Source organism: Symphalangus syndactylus, chromosome 19 (assembly GCF_028878055.3).
Source record: "Symphalangus syndactylus isolate Jambi chromosome 19, NHGRI_mSymSyn1-v2.1_pri, whole genome shotgun sequence".
Classification (NCBI taxonomy): Eukaryota; Metazoa; Chordata; class Mammalia; order Primates; family Hylobatidae; genus Symphalangus; species Symphalangus syndactylus.
The window spans coordinates 17,878,149-17,892,394 of NC_072434.2; the positions used below are offsets into that span (position 1 = coordinate 17,878,149).

General features: G+C 45.2%; 1 protein-coding gene across 1 annotated transcript; it reads right to left on the bottom strand.

The window, feature by feature from the left end:
- Window positions 1–1,912: 1,912 nt before the first annotated feature.
- LOC134731962 (endogenous retrovirus group 3 member 1 Env polyprotein-like) lies at window positions 1,913–8,389 on the bottom strand. Its single transcript, XM_063613678.1, has 2 exons — window positions 6,704–8,389; window positions 1,913–3,990 (listed from the first exon to the last, which is right to left on the bottom strand). Exon 2 carries the CDS (start codon window positions 2,925–2,927, stop codon window positions 1,998–2,000), a length of 930 nt encoding a protein of 309 aa, XP_063469748.1. The 5' UTR covers window positions 2,928–3,990; window positions 6,704–8,389; the 3' UTR covers window positions 1,913–1,997.
- Between the last annotated feature and the right edge of the window lie 5,857 nt (window positions 8,390–14,246).

Here is a 14,246-nt window from a genome sequence, read left to right on the forward strand (position 1 = left end):
GCTCTGTGCTTCCAAGATGGCACCTTGTTGCTGCATCCTTCAGGACACTAACGCTGTCCTCACATGGCAGAAGAGATTGAAGAACTAGGCAGCCCTCTGAGCCTCTTTATAGTGCCAATAATCCTATCCGTGAAGGCTAAGCCCGCATGGCCTAATCACCTCCCAAAGGCCCCACCTCTTAATAGCTTGGGGTTTGAGTTCCAACATAGAAATTTTGGAGGGACACATGCATTCAAATCATATCACCACCTGAGGAAAAAAATACTTAAATCATCATGTGAAAAAAAAGTCCAGGTATAGGAAAGATGTAAATGTGAAAAAAAAAAACAAAAAAACTGTAGGCTGGGCACGGTGGCTCATGCCTGTAATCCTAGTACTTTCAGAGGCTGAGCTGGGCAGATCACCTGAGGTCAGGTGTTTGAGACTACTAGCCTGGCCAATATGGTCTCTGCTAAAAATACAAAAATTAGCCGGGTGTGGTGGTGCATGCCTGTGACCCCAGCTACTCGAGAGGCTAAGGCAGGAGAATCACTTAAACCTGGGAGGCAGAGGCTGCAGTGAGCTGATCATGCCACTGCACTCCAGCCTGAGCAACAGAGCAAGACTCCATCTCAAAAAAAAAAAAAAAAAAAAGAATATATATAACATAATCCATTTTTTGGTAAAAATCCCTTTGTTCCCCATAACCCCAAATTATCTAGAGATTTAGTCCATCTGGCCAAGCACAGTGGCTCATGCCTGTAATCCCAGCACTTTGGGAGGCCAAGGCGGGTGGATCACAAGGTCAGGAGATCAAGACCATCCTGGCTAACACGGTGAAACTGTGTCTCTACTAAAAGTATAAAAAATTAGCCGGGCGTGGTGGCGGGCACCTGTAGTCCCAGCTACTTGGGAGGCTGAGGCAGGAGAATGGTGTGAACCTGGGAGGCAGAGCTTGCAGTGAGCTGAGACTGCGCCACTGCACTCCAGCCTGGGTGACAGATCAAGACTCCTTCTCAAAAAAAAAAAAAAAAAAAAAAAAAAAAAAAAAAAAAAAAGATTTAGCCCATCTGCATGTATAGTGCACAGAAAAAAAAAATTTGTAAATGTATAAATCAAACTGATAAGAGTGATTTTCCTAAAGAGGCAACTTCCAACTTTTAGAGTATGGAATTTCTGTTACTGTATTGTTTATCTGCTATGAACATCTAGAAAATGAATCCTGGCTAATTTAGGAGGAAGGAAATATGTATTGGAAAAATACTAGTGCCTCAAAAAATCAACAACTAGAACTGGAAGATCAAACTCACAGAATCAGTAGGCAGGAACTGTAGCAGGAAGAGCCGCAAACAAAACCCCTCAGACACCGAGTTAAAGAAGGAAGGGGTTTATTCGGCCAGGAGCATCAGCAAGACTCCTGTCTCAAGAGCCAAGCTCCCTGAGTGAGCAATTCCTGTCCCTTTTAAGGGCTCACAACTCTGAGGGAGTCCACATGAGAGGGTCGTGATCGACCTGAGCAAGCAGGGGTTACATGACTGGGGGCTGCATACACTGGTAATTAGAAAGGAACTGAACAGGACAGGGATCTTCACAGTGCCTTTTTTATGCAAATAACCAATTAGGTCAGGGGTCGATCTTTAACTACCAGGCCCAGGGTGTGGGGCTGGGCTGTCTGCTTGTGGATTTCATTTCTGCCTTTTAGTTTTTACTTCTTCTTTCTTTGGAGGCAGAAATTGGGAAGAAGACAATACGAGGGGTGGTCTCCTCCCTTATTCCCCCCCTTTGAGACTCTCACTCATTTTATTAGTGGGAGTTCTCACCTTCATCCTCACTACCTATGTCTTCCTGCATGACAGATCGACAGTGATTTATGTAGTACACTTGTGCTGAAGCATTCTGGTGAACTAGAGTAGCGATGAAACCTTTTACCATTTGAATGAGTACAGGTAGTAAACAAGGGATCAGTAAGCAGGTTCCTATTACTACTATAATTTCTATTATAAGAGTTTTAAATCCTTCTAGCACTGGGAACCATTTTCAAACATGGCCTCAGGGTCAAATCCATGCCACACTTGTACAGGCACATGTGCCAGTTTCGTCATGTCTTTAACTATATCTTCAACTACTTGCCCCTGATTGTCTATGTGCACGCAGCAATTGGTAAGGTTAAATTTCCCACAGACCCCTCCTTCAACTGCTAGCAAGTAGTCGAGAGCCAATCTATTTTCATAGATAGCATTTCTCATCTGAGTTTCTTCCTGGGCCAGAATAGTCAAGGCTTTACCGGTTTTATTAGTGATGATCTCCAAGACAGCTTGCAACTGTATGATTCGGTTGAGCATGTAATTGGGGGTCCAGTATCCCCATGAGCCGTCTTGTGTGCAAGTAGCAGGCCCATAGTATTGTATAATTCTCTCAGGGGGCCATTTATCATCTTTCCAATTTCCTATAGCTATGCTTCTCTTTTCATGGGAAGCATAGACAGAGAAGTCCAGGAGTTCACCTGTCTTTATGGGCAGTAGGAAGAAAGATGGTTTAATAGTGCCAATAACACAACTATCTGCCCACTGGTCGGGTAATTTGGCAGAAGATCTATGCCCACATAACCAGTATAATCCAGTGGGGGCTGACCAGTCCCGGTGGGACTCTGGGTGGGTCCACACAGTTTGCAAGTTTGGGAATTTACTAAATGGATTCCTCTCTGTATGATTTGAACTCCACCAAGTGACTGTTTTTGTGGTACCATGATACAGTTTCTGTCCCAGACAACTAAGTCGTCCTGCGGGGCGAGTGAATTCTTTTCCCTCTCTAGCTATGCAATATTGTCCAATAATTGAGGCTTTTAGGACCCAGGAATTATCCAGGTGATTCTTTTGGGCTGGGAATTCATCAGGAACTGGGTCTGTAGGCACTAATTCTTGGGCTTCCCATGGCCATTGATCTCCCATTACAGTTCCTCCACAAACATAACATGAAGTGACATTTAGAGACTAGGCTACATGCTCGGCTAATTGCAAAAACAAATTTCTGCCTTTTCCTGGAGTCTCTGGTACTGGCACATTTAATTCATCATAGAAAGTCTGAAATACTGGTTCCGGAGAGAGTTTACAAACCTCTCCTTTTACTAAGACATTTACTTTAGGATCCAGTCCTTTTCCGTCGATGCCCAGAGATACGTGTTCTCCTTTTTCCCACCTGGGGTTTAAGGGATTTGTAATTACTAATTTCAAGGGGTTGCAGCTTCCACTCGTACAGGAGGGGCTGCCTTCTCCTTTTTGGAGTTAAACAGGATCTTTTTCACCCTTTTTCCAAGTAGTCCAGATGACACAAGACTAGTAATAACACACATTTGCACATGAGCCTAATTCATGGCAGATATACTTATTTCCTGCCGTGTAACTTTTTCTTTTCCTGATTTAAAGAACCACATCCTATTCCATGCCTATTGCTATTGATAGTGGCACAAGCATTAAATTTTAGGGTTATATGCTTAGGGACCCCCCTTTCTTCTGTCCTAGCTATTACTTTACTTGTGTCGCCTAGAAAAGGACCAGTCCTTAATTTTATTTTAAAAACTGTGATCATGGGAGGCTTAAAATGGGTCATAACACACATCAGGTTGGTTATTTCCTGGGCTACATACCTTGGATAGAATAGCATTATACAAATAAGTTTCTTTTAGAGTCCTGGTACACTTACAATAACCATAAAATAACAGGACTGTAGCAATCTTTTGTCCTACCTCAGTGACTTGATGTATATACTGGGAACAGTCCTCTGTCTGAGGAAGGTCAGTTGAAGTTCTTACTGTACAAGTCCAGGTTTTAAGGAAAATGAGTCCCGCAATGAGTTTTCTCATGCAGTGCGTGGACCAGTCAGCTTCCGGGTGTGACTGGAGCAGGGCTTCTCATCTTCTTCAGAGTCACTTTGCAGGGGCTGGCGAAGTTGCTCCCATCCACGTACAGCTCCCAGTCTACTGGTGTTTAAGGATGGTCTTGAAGGTTGGGCCCACTAGAATAAAGTGAGTCCAATACCTCTAAACAGTTATGTTCAACTGGGCTCTCTGACACAGGGAGCAAGGTGGCGGGGTTTAGGATGTTGTAAACGTCAATGGTTATGCGGGGATTTTCAGAGCAAGCTTTGGTATCTAGTTAGGCTAGCATTCGGTAGCTAATGATGTCTTTTGGTATTTATTAAAGTCACCACAGCATGGGGGGCTTTATATTTAGGTTTTGCCCAAGAGTTAGCTTATCTGCTTCTTGTGCTAACAGGACCATTGCTGCCAGAGCCCTTAGACATGGGGGCCAGCCTTTGGAAACCCTGGCCTATTTTGAGAGAGAGGCCACTGGCCTTGGCCAGGGCCTCACAGTCTGGGTTAAAACTCCAACTGCCATTTTTTTCTCTTTCTGACACATAGAGTGTAAAAGGTTTTGTCAGGTCAGGTAGCCCCAGGGCTGGGGCCGACATGAGTTTTTTTTTTTTTAACTCATGAAAAGCTCATTGCTGTTGGTTGTAATAGATGTAGTTTATCCAATCTACATTTTTATTAACTGTCACCCATCAAAATATTGACTTAAATCCTGTAGCTATTTGATTTCGGGCTTTAAATTGATCTGGTATTCCTTGCGGGGCTCCAATTGCATCTAAATAGATGTGAGAGTTGAAAGACCCATAAGGGGCTTCTCTCGCTTTATGGTGTCTTATTTTTTCTCCCTCTGGTTGGTGAAATGCCAGGGTGAAAGGGATAGCCAAATGGACTAAAGCACAAGTGCCACTCCAGTTATTCAGCAGAGTGCTCAGTAAAGGTCCACCACAATACCACCACACATCTGCTCGGGGATGAACAAGGGCTGACTGATTGATAAAGCTCTTGAAAATTCTTAAGCTCATCACATCCCTTCAGGTCTCCAAGGAATGCTAAGTTTCCTCCCTGTCGTGACAGACACGAAGTGAACTTAGTGTTGGGAGACGGAAGCTGGATGGCCCTTGGGGGCTGACCCGCAGGGTGCCAGACTTCAGGATAGAGCAGAGAGAGCTTGGCACGACTTATTACTCCAGGCTGTAGAATCCTGGAAAAGAGCTACCATGCAGCCTACGCCTGGTCAACTGGAGGACCACCTTAGTGGAAAGGGGACAATCTGGGCCTCTGGTCTGCCATGTGCACAAGCATAACAATTGCTTTTATTTAAAGTGCAGATGGAATATTTGATCCATTTTAACCAGGCATTTGCATCTTGGTATGCTGCTTTTATTTTAATGTCCAGTTTACAGAAAAACTGGATGATACCTCTTTAACTTTAGCCAATGTTTACACACAGAATTTTCTTTCCAATTAACATTTTAAAACTTGATTAAACTTTTAAAACAAAATATACATATTTTTAACCTTTTAATGTAGGTAAAACTTTACATTCTTATGCCTCCTTATAATTCTTTTATCAAAAGTATATTTTACTTTCCTTATATACCTTGCACATAAGCTGTTCCTTTAATAGTTTTACATTTAGGAGACCTAATTGCTTTTAAATTATACAACATTTCTTGCATAAATTTCCTTTTATAGCGTTTTTTATTTGCTTTTTTTTTTTATTTAGGATAGTTCTGAACTGAACTAGTGAGGTGTGCTCACAATGAGGTTTCCTCTAAAAGTTATTTTTCTACTTTTTTCTGTTAGCAAAGCAGTTGCCACTACAGGTTGAATGTATCTGGGCCATCTGTGGATTACTGAGTTAAGGATTTTTGATAGAAGGCTACAGGTTGTCAGTGGCCTCATTTGGCCCCTCTCTGCCTCTGCGCCCCTCTCTCCTCTCTGTCTCTCTCTCTCTCTCTCTTCTCTGTCTCTCTCTCTCTCCTCTCTTCCTCTCTCTCTCTTCCCTCTGCCTCTCTCTCTCTCTGCCTCTGCCAGCCGCTTATGCTGCAGTTCTTTCAACCACTGTGGAGGGATCTAAAACCAGCTGTAACCAAGCAGCTATGTACAGGAACTAGTCTGGGTGCCTTGGCTTACAGGTTACCTTGTGCCATACCTTTGAAACAAGGGACCTGTCCAGGCTTCCTTCTGATGGCCAACCCACCTCTAATGCTGGCCAGTCTATCTTACACAAAGTTTTAAGTTTTCCTGGTGTCATAGTACTCCATAGTCTACCTTAAATCCCTTGTTGAAATTTTTCAACATAGTTCCTAGTGGGGTGGGCTTACTTTGCGCCTCACCCATGTTTCCTCGAGACAAAACACCACGCTCACACCACACGCACACCACAAAACAAAGAACAGGTAAAAAGAGCACACACACACTTTTACAGTTTACACCAAACCAGAATCAAAACCAAAATCAGAGTATCAAGAAATCCAAGCCAGGTAAAAACCAAAACAAAAGTATCAAGCAATCCAAGTTAAGTCAAAAACAAAGTGCCGGTACAGGCATGTCGTGGGTGATCAGGCCATGCTTCCACTCAAATGGAGTAGGCAAGTTCCCAAGACCAGTCCTGTCAAGCAATTCAAACCAAGTCAAAACCAAAACCAAAGTGCCGATAAAGGCACACCGTGGGTGATCAAGCCACGCTTCCACTCAAATGGAGTGGGCAAGTTCCTAAGACCGATCCTGTCAAGCAATTCAAACCAAGTCAAAACCAAGACCAAAACCAAAGTGCCGATAAATGCATGCTGTAGGTGATCAGGCCATGCTTCCACTCAAACGGAGTGGGCAAGTTCCAAAGACCAGTCTTACCAAGTTATCGATGTCCGGTCTCCAAGTGCCAGTTCCTTCCTGGTGTTCAGCCACTGCATTGATCCTCCATGGGGTCCTGCCACACACTGCTCTGGCTAGGCGTCCCACTGGGGCAAATGCCTACCCAGGAGCGCTCTCAGAATCTGCGTCACTTGGACTGGTCGGAGTCCCCCGCAGGGATGTTCCACAGGGCAAGCTAAAGCCACCTGAGGAGCTGCCTCGACCATCTGCCAATTACCTCGCTTCCTGGTCGGGGAACCAAGAAATGTGGCAGGAAGAGCCACAGACAAAACCCCTCAGACACCGAGTTAAAGAAGGAAGGGGTTTATTTGGCCAGGAGCATTGGCAAGACTTCTCACTAAATGAGAAACTGCTCACTAAAAAGCAATTCCTGTCCCTTTTAAGGACTCACAACTCTAAGGGGGTCCACGTGAGAGGGTCGTGATCGATGGAGCAAGCAGGGGGTACATGACTGGGGGCTGCATACACCGGTAATTAGAAAGGAACCAAACAGGACAGGGATCTTCAGGGTGCCTTTTTTATGCAAATAACCAATTAGGTCAGGGGTCGATCTTTAACTACCAGGCCCAGGGTGTGGCACCGAGCTGTCTGCTTGTGGATTTCATTTCCGCCTTTTAGTTTTTACTTCTTTGTTTGGAGGCAGAAATTGGGCGTAAGACAATATGAGGGGTGGTCTCCTCCCTTAGAACCAGAGCAGCTCTGCAAGCTTTTGCAAAGGCCTAAGGCTAAGATGAACCATCTTTCCTCCCTCATGAGTTAGCAGCCAGGGTGAGTTTTCTTGACTGGCCCAGCATAGGTCCCAGGCCCATCTTCTAGCTTTACTGGTTCCGAACTGGAAGGATCTGTCCCCTTCAGATTCCATGATGGGAGGCAGGCACCTAAACTTGCCTGCTCACTAAAAATTACATTCATTGGAGGAGATATAACTCCTGAAAAGTAATCAAACAGCAGTTAGAAAAGGGACCTAAATTCAGGACAGGCACCAGGTGACACATGGCCGCTACAGTTCACCTCTTGCGCTCCGTGACCTCCACAGCCACCCTTCTGGCACTACTGGGAGGCAAGGTCGTGAAAGAAGATTGACAGATTGGGGCCTGACACAGAGAGGCCACAACTTGGTCTCTGGGAAGGACATTTCTAAATCTCTGGAGTATTTTTCAACCTATGAAGACTGCCTTGGCTTCTATTTCCTCTCTCTTTCCTTCCTCCCTTATTTTCTCCCCATGAATCACAAAGACACTCAAGCATCTAGGTAAAGGCTAACTCAGAGCCTTTCTATGTGTGGAAGCAGGAGTTTAAGAGGCATATGTCAGGCTTGATGTGAAGCCACTGGCTCTGAAAATAAGGGGAACTGCTCCAGGTTCTAAGCTGGGAGCACAGAGAAACATGGTGGTTAGTCTTAAGAGATTTTATTGAGCAGGATTTGCTTACAATTTTTAAAAATTATTAGATACTGGCAAAGGAGTATATGTAACATCCTCATATATTTTGATGCGGCCGTGTGTGATGACTCATGCCTGTAATCCCAGCACTTTGGGAGGCTGAGGTGGGCAGATCATCTGAGGTCAGGAGTTTGAGACCAGCCTGGCCAACATGGCCAAACCCCATCTCTACTAAAAATACAAAAATTAGCTGGGCATGGTGGCGGGTGCCTGTAATCCCAGCTACTCAGGAGGATGAGGCAGGGAGAATTAATTTAACCCAGGAGGCAGAGGTTGCAGTGAGCTGACACTGCACCACTGCACTCCAGCCTGGGCAATGGGGCAAGACTCTGTCTTAAAAAAAAAAAAAAATCAATGCATAATAACAATTTTTTTTTTTTTTCTGGAGGCGAAGTCTCACTGTCGCCCAGGCTAGAGTACAATGGTGCCATCTCGGCTCACTGCAACCTCCATTTCCCAGGTTCAAGCAATTCTCCTGCCTCAGCCTCCCGAGTAGCTGGGATTACAGGCATGCACCACCACACCTGGCTAACTTTTGTATTTTTAGTAGAGATGGGGTTTTGCCATGTTGGCCAGGCTGGTCTCAAACTCCTGACCTCAGGTGATCCACCCACCTTGGCCTCCCAAAGTGCTGAGATTACAGACGTGAGCCACCACTCCTGGCCAAGAACAATTTTTTTTTTTTTTTTGAGATGGAGTCTCACTGTGTTGGCCAGGCTGGAGTGCAGTGGCACGAACTTGGCTCACTGCAAGCTCTGCCTCCCGGGTTCACGCCATTCTCCTGCCTCAGCCTCCCTAGCTGGAACTACAGGCACCTGCCACCATGCCTGACTAATTTTTTCTATTTTTTAGTAGAGACGGGGTTTCACCGTGTTAGCAAGGATGGTCTCGATCTCATGACCTCGTGATCGATCCCCCTCGGCCTCCCAAAGTGCTGGGATTACAGGCGTGAGCCACCACGCCCAGCCAAGAACAATTTTTAAAATATGAATTTACTGTGCAATTTGTGGGCCAGAACACTGCCATGGTTTTGAAGCCCCTGTGTGATTCTCCCAGATGCCAGTTCCTGCACCTCCCTGCCTTTCTCCCATCCCTAGGTTACTACTGTGTTGATCATTCTTTTTTTTTTCTTTTTTATTTGAGACAGAGTCTTGCTTCGTCATCCAGGCTGGAGTGCAGTGGCGTGATCTTGGCTCACTGCAACCTCTGCCTCCTGGGTTCAAGCGATTCTCCTGCCTCAGCCTCCCGAGTAGCTGGGATTACAGGTGCATGCCACCTCGCCCAGATAATTTTTGTATTTTTAGTAGAGATGGGGTTTCACCATGTTGGCCATGCTGGTCTTAAACTCTTGACCTCGTGATCTGCCTGCCTCGGCCTCCCAAAGTGCTGGGATTACAGGTGTGAGCCACCGCGTCCGCCATTCTATTATTATTTTTTTTTTTTTTTAGGAAAAGTATTTCCAAATATATGTGTAGCTCTAAACAATATATACTTTGGTTTTGCCATGTGTTTGTGCTTTATAAAAATGATATTATTTAGCCAGGCGTGGTATGGTGTGTGCCTGTAGTCCTAGCTACGTGGGAGGCTGAGGTGGGAGGATTGACTGAGCCCAGGAGGTTGAGGTGAGTTTTACAGAAGTATGTTTTTAAATTTGCAAGTGTGGTCAGGCATGGTGGGTCACACCTGTAATCTCAGCACTTTGGCAGGCCAAGGTGGTAGGATTGCTTGAGCTCAGAAGTACAAGACCAGCCTGGGTAAAATAGTGAGACCCTGTTTCTACAAAAAATTTAAAAGATTTGCCAGCCAGGCATGGTGGCTCACACCTATAATCCCAGCACTTTGGGATGCTGAGGCGGGCGGATCACTTGAGGTCAGGAGTTCGAGATCAGCCTGGCCAACATGGTGAAACCTCATCTCTACTAAAAATACAAAATTAGCTGGGCGTGGTGGCAGGCGCCTGTAATCCCAGCTACTCGGGAGGCTATCAGTTTTAATTGAAAATATTGCCGAGCGCAGTGGCTCACACCTGTAATCCCAGCACTTTGGGAGGCCGAGGCGGGTGGATCACGAAGTCAGGAGATTGAGACCATCCTGGCTAACATGGTGAAACCCTGTCTCTACTAAAAATACAAAATATTAGCCGGGCGTGGTGGTAGGTGCCTGTAATCCCAGCTACTCGGGAGGTTGAGGCTGGAGAATCGCTTGAACCCGGGAGGCGGAGGTTGCAGTGAGCTGAGGTTGTGCTACTGCACTCTAGCCCAGGCAACAGTGCGAGATGCTGTCTCAAAAAATAAATAAATAAAAATAATAAACTCCCTTCTTTCCCAGTCTGTCTGCATCTTGTTATTGGACTGCGAGAACAAGCAGCTGGACCCCATTCTTTCTGGAACACTAGAGCAGAGCAGGTCCCTCGTGCCCTTGCTCTCTGTCCTAGTCCGTCAAGACCTCAGGCAAGATGTAGACTGAGAAGCAGATGGATCAGGTGGATACAGCAGGGAGGAGGCTGTCTGTGAACCAGGAGGTAGGCCCACACCAGACACTGAATCTATCAACACCTTGATCCTGGACTTCCAGACTCCAGAACTGTGAGAGATAATTTCCATTGTTTAACTCAGCCACTCTATGGTATTGTGTTGTGGCAGCGGAGCTGACTTAAGACAGGGCCCCTTTCCCCACGGCCTGGACCCCCACTTACCCTTCTTGGTGCAGATGACATGGCAGCACGTGGGAGGCATGCCGGCCAGAGGGTGCTGCCTTGGGCTGTCTCCACTTCACCTAGAGGGTCAGGGATCTGAGGACCTGCCCAGGAAAGGGAGAAAGGGTAAGAATGAGAACCAGTCAGCCTGGGGTTCTAAACTGAGATGTCTGAGCCACCCTCCTACACTCATCAACAGCCCTTTACTCTCATTGACCCTAAATACCAACTCCCCTTTTGCCTAAGAGACCTGAGGGACGGGCGCTTACCCTCACCATCTGCAGCCTAAGTGCTGTGTTCCCTGGGATAGGCTCACCAGTCTGTAGGGTGGGAGAGGCCTTTTTAAATAGGATAGAAGCTGGAATAAATGACTGGCTGGATTGGGGTTTCAGAAAGGTCATCTCCTACCACAGTAGGATGTAAAACTGTGGTCCACAGGACCTCATATCCCAGTCTTTGTTGTTGTTTAGAGACTCAATATATTAATGAGTTGAATTACAAAGTTAATACACTTGTAGTAATTTAACAGTAGAGAAATGTCTAAAGTTGGCCAGGCGCAGTGGCTCATGCCTGTAATCCCAGCACTTTGGGAGGCCAAGGCAGGTGGATCACCTGAGGTCAGGAGTTTGAGACCAGCCTGGAAAACATGGTGAAACCCTTCTCTACTAAAAATACAAGAATTAGCTGGGCGAGGTGGCTCATGCCTATAATCGCAGCTACTCAGGAGGCTGAGGCAGGAGAATTGCTTGAACCCAGGAGGTGGAGGTTGCAGTGAGCCGAGATCGTGTCATTGCACTCCAGCCTGGGCAACAGAGCGAGACTCTGTCTCAAAATAATAATAATAATAGCAGAACTAAAAAGTTGTTGTGCCTCCCATATTGCCCCTTAAGGACCAAACTGTCAGGAATGTCTCCCAGCTGGAAAGGGTGTTGGATGCTGATAGCTCACAGCCAAGTTCCTCTCCACAAATTTTGCCTTCAGCAGACAAGAGTTGGCTCTCACAAGGTGTTGCCTCCTTGCCAAAACCAGTCTATGTCCAATGGCTGGTCATTCAGGGGTACAATGGCCTGGCCCTCTGACCTTAATTTGGTATGACTCGCAAGGACCATTCCTCCTCTGGTGCTTATTGTGGGGTTGTCTGAGGCCTCTGCTGTGGGGCAAGTGAGGCACTTGTTTGGCGTGCAAAATTTAAGGGGGCACTCCAAAACTCAGTATTTTTAAAAGTCAGAATTAATGCCAAAAAGAGGCCATGATGAAAAAAAATTTAAAATAAAGATAGGACCTGTCTGCATTTCATTTTCCTCTGCCTTCCCTGATCGGCTTTTGATCTGTTTTGATTAATTGGATTGGTGAGCTGAACTCAGTGTGCAAATTTGGATCGCAATTAATATAAGCTAACACACGGCTTTGAATATGCTAGGTGTTTTGTCTTTATCACTTATAAAATGTACAGTGAATTAGTTTCAAGGTTGTGTATTGTTTTTAGATAATAACATAAAGTAATAAAAAAAAAGCCTAGGATGAGAATTATAGTTCATAAATTGTTCCTGTGGTTGTTTATTGATCAACAATTATTTATTGAGCATGTATAGTGTGCCAACCACTAATCTAGACACTTGGAAACAAAACAGAGTAGGCTGCTTGCCTTCAAGAAGCTTACGTTCAAAGAATTGATTAGGCTTCCCTTAAGATATTAATGAACTGGAGAGAAGCTCACTATATTCCCATTTTCCTTTCCTTCTAGCTAATAGTCTTTTGTTTCCTAGCTCCAGAAAGTTTAGTGTATCCTGGTGCTAAAGATAAATTAAGGCCAGGCGCAGTGGCTCATGCCTGTAATCCTAGCATTCTGGAAGGCTGAGGTGGGCAGATTGCTTGAGTCCAGGAGTTTGAGACTAGCCTAGGCAGCATGGTGAAACCCTGTCTCTACAAAAGATACAAAAATTAGCCAGGCATGGTGGCACATGCCTGTAGTCTCAGCTACTTGGGAGGCTGAGGTGGGAGGATCTCCAGAGCCCAGGAGGTAGAGGCTGTAGTGAGCCATGATTGCGTCACTGCACTCCAGCCTCGGTGACAGAGTAAGACACTGTCTCAGAAAAAAAAAAAAAGAAAAAGGATAAATTAAGTGCTTAATAAAGTGCTTCTGAGAATTTTCTTTCTTTTTCCCCTGACACTGGCCTTTTATATTCTATCTATCAAAGTGTAAGGTTGTCCATGTGGCTGCAAAATCCTCTACAAATAAAAGTATACCCCATGAGTACACACATGAGATCCCTTTTTCAGTTCTATTGTTCATACAGGCACAAGCAAGAAAAAATTTGAGAGATGAGAGTATCATGACAGTACAATCTTGATCCATGATCTTGAGATAAAGGTGTCTACATCTGGGATGCCATCTGCTACTGGAGAGAAACTTCCCTGGTTAGCTTTACCTTAAGGTTTCCAATCAGTATACAGTTCCAAGAGTCTGGAGGGGGCCCTTCTGAGTTGTGAGATTATGAGACCAAGGTTCAGGATCTCAAAGTTTTGCTGCACTGTGGGTGCCAAGGGCAGTTTTTCTGTGATGTTGCCCTCAGAAGACCCAATTGATCTCCAGGTTCTAGATTGTGAAAGGTTTGATTGTCCTCAGTCAGTGGACCATGAAAGTTTTTTTTTAACCTGGTGAAAATACACTTTGGCATAATGCATTAAAACCTTGTAGCATTTAGTCATATCAGTATTTAGTAGCAAAAGATACATGATGTTCTATTATTAGGTGCATAGGCCTTTCCAGTGACTATTTATTTCATAAGGGGTCAACTTCCATCTTCTACTGGAAGTGGATCTGATTGTCATCAATCTGTAACACCTTTGACCAAGGCAATCTAGTCAATTCAGTTAGCTTTGCCTAATGTTATTGTATCTGCAATCCTTTTTTAAAAACTGGCCGGCCGTGGTGGCTCACGCCTGCAATCCCAACACTTTGGGAGGCTAAGGCAGGAGGATCGCCTTAGGTTAGGAGTTTGAGACCAGCCTGGCCAACATGGTGAAAACCCATCTCTACTAAAAATATAAATATTAGCCAGGCATGGTGGCAGTTGCCTATAATCCCAGCAACTTGGGAAGCTGAGGCAGAAGAATCACTTGAATCCGGGAGGCAGAGGTTGCAGTGAGCCGAGATCATGCCATTGCACTCCAGCCTGGGCAACAGAGGGACATTCTATCTCAAAAAAAACAAAAAAACAAAAAACTGTTTTATGGCCAGACGCCGTGGCTCATGCCTGTAATCCCAACACTTTGGGAGGTTGAGGAGGGTGGATCACCTGAGGTCTGGAGTTCAAGACCAGCTTGGCCAACATAATGAAACACCATCTTTACTAAAAATACAAAATTAGCTGGGTGTGGTGGC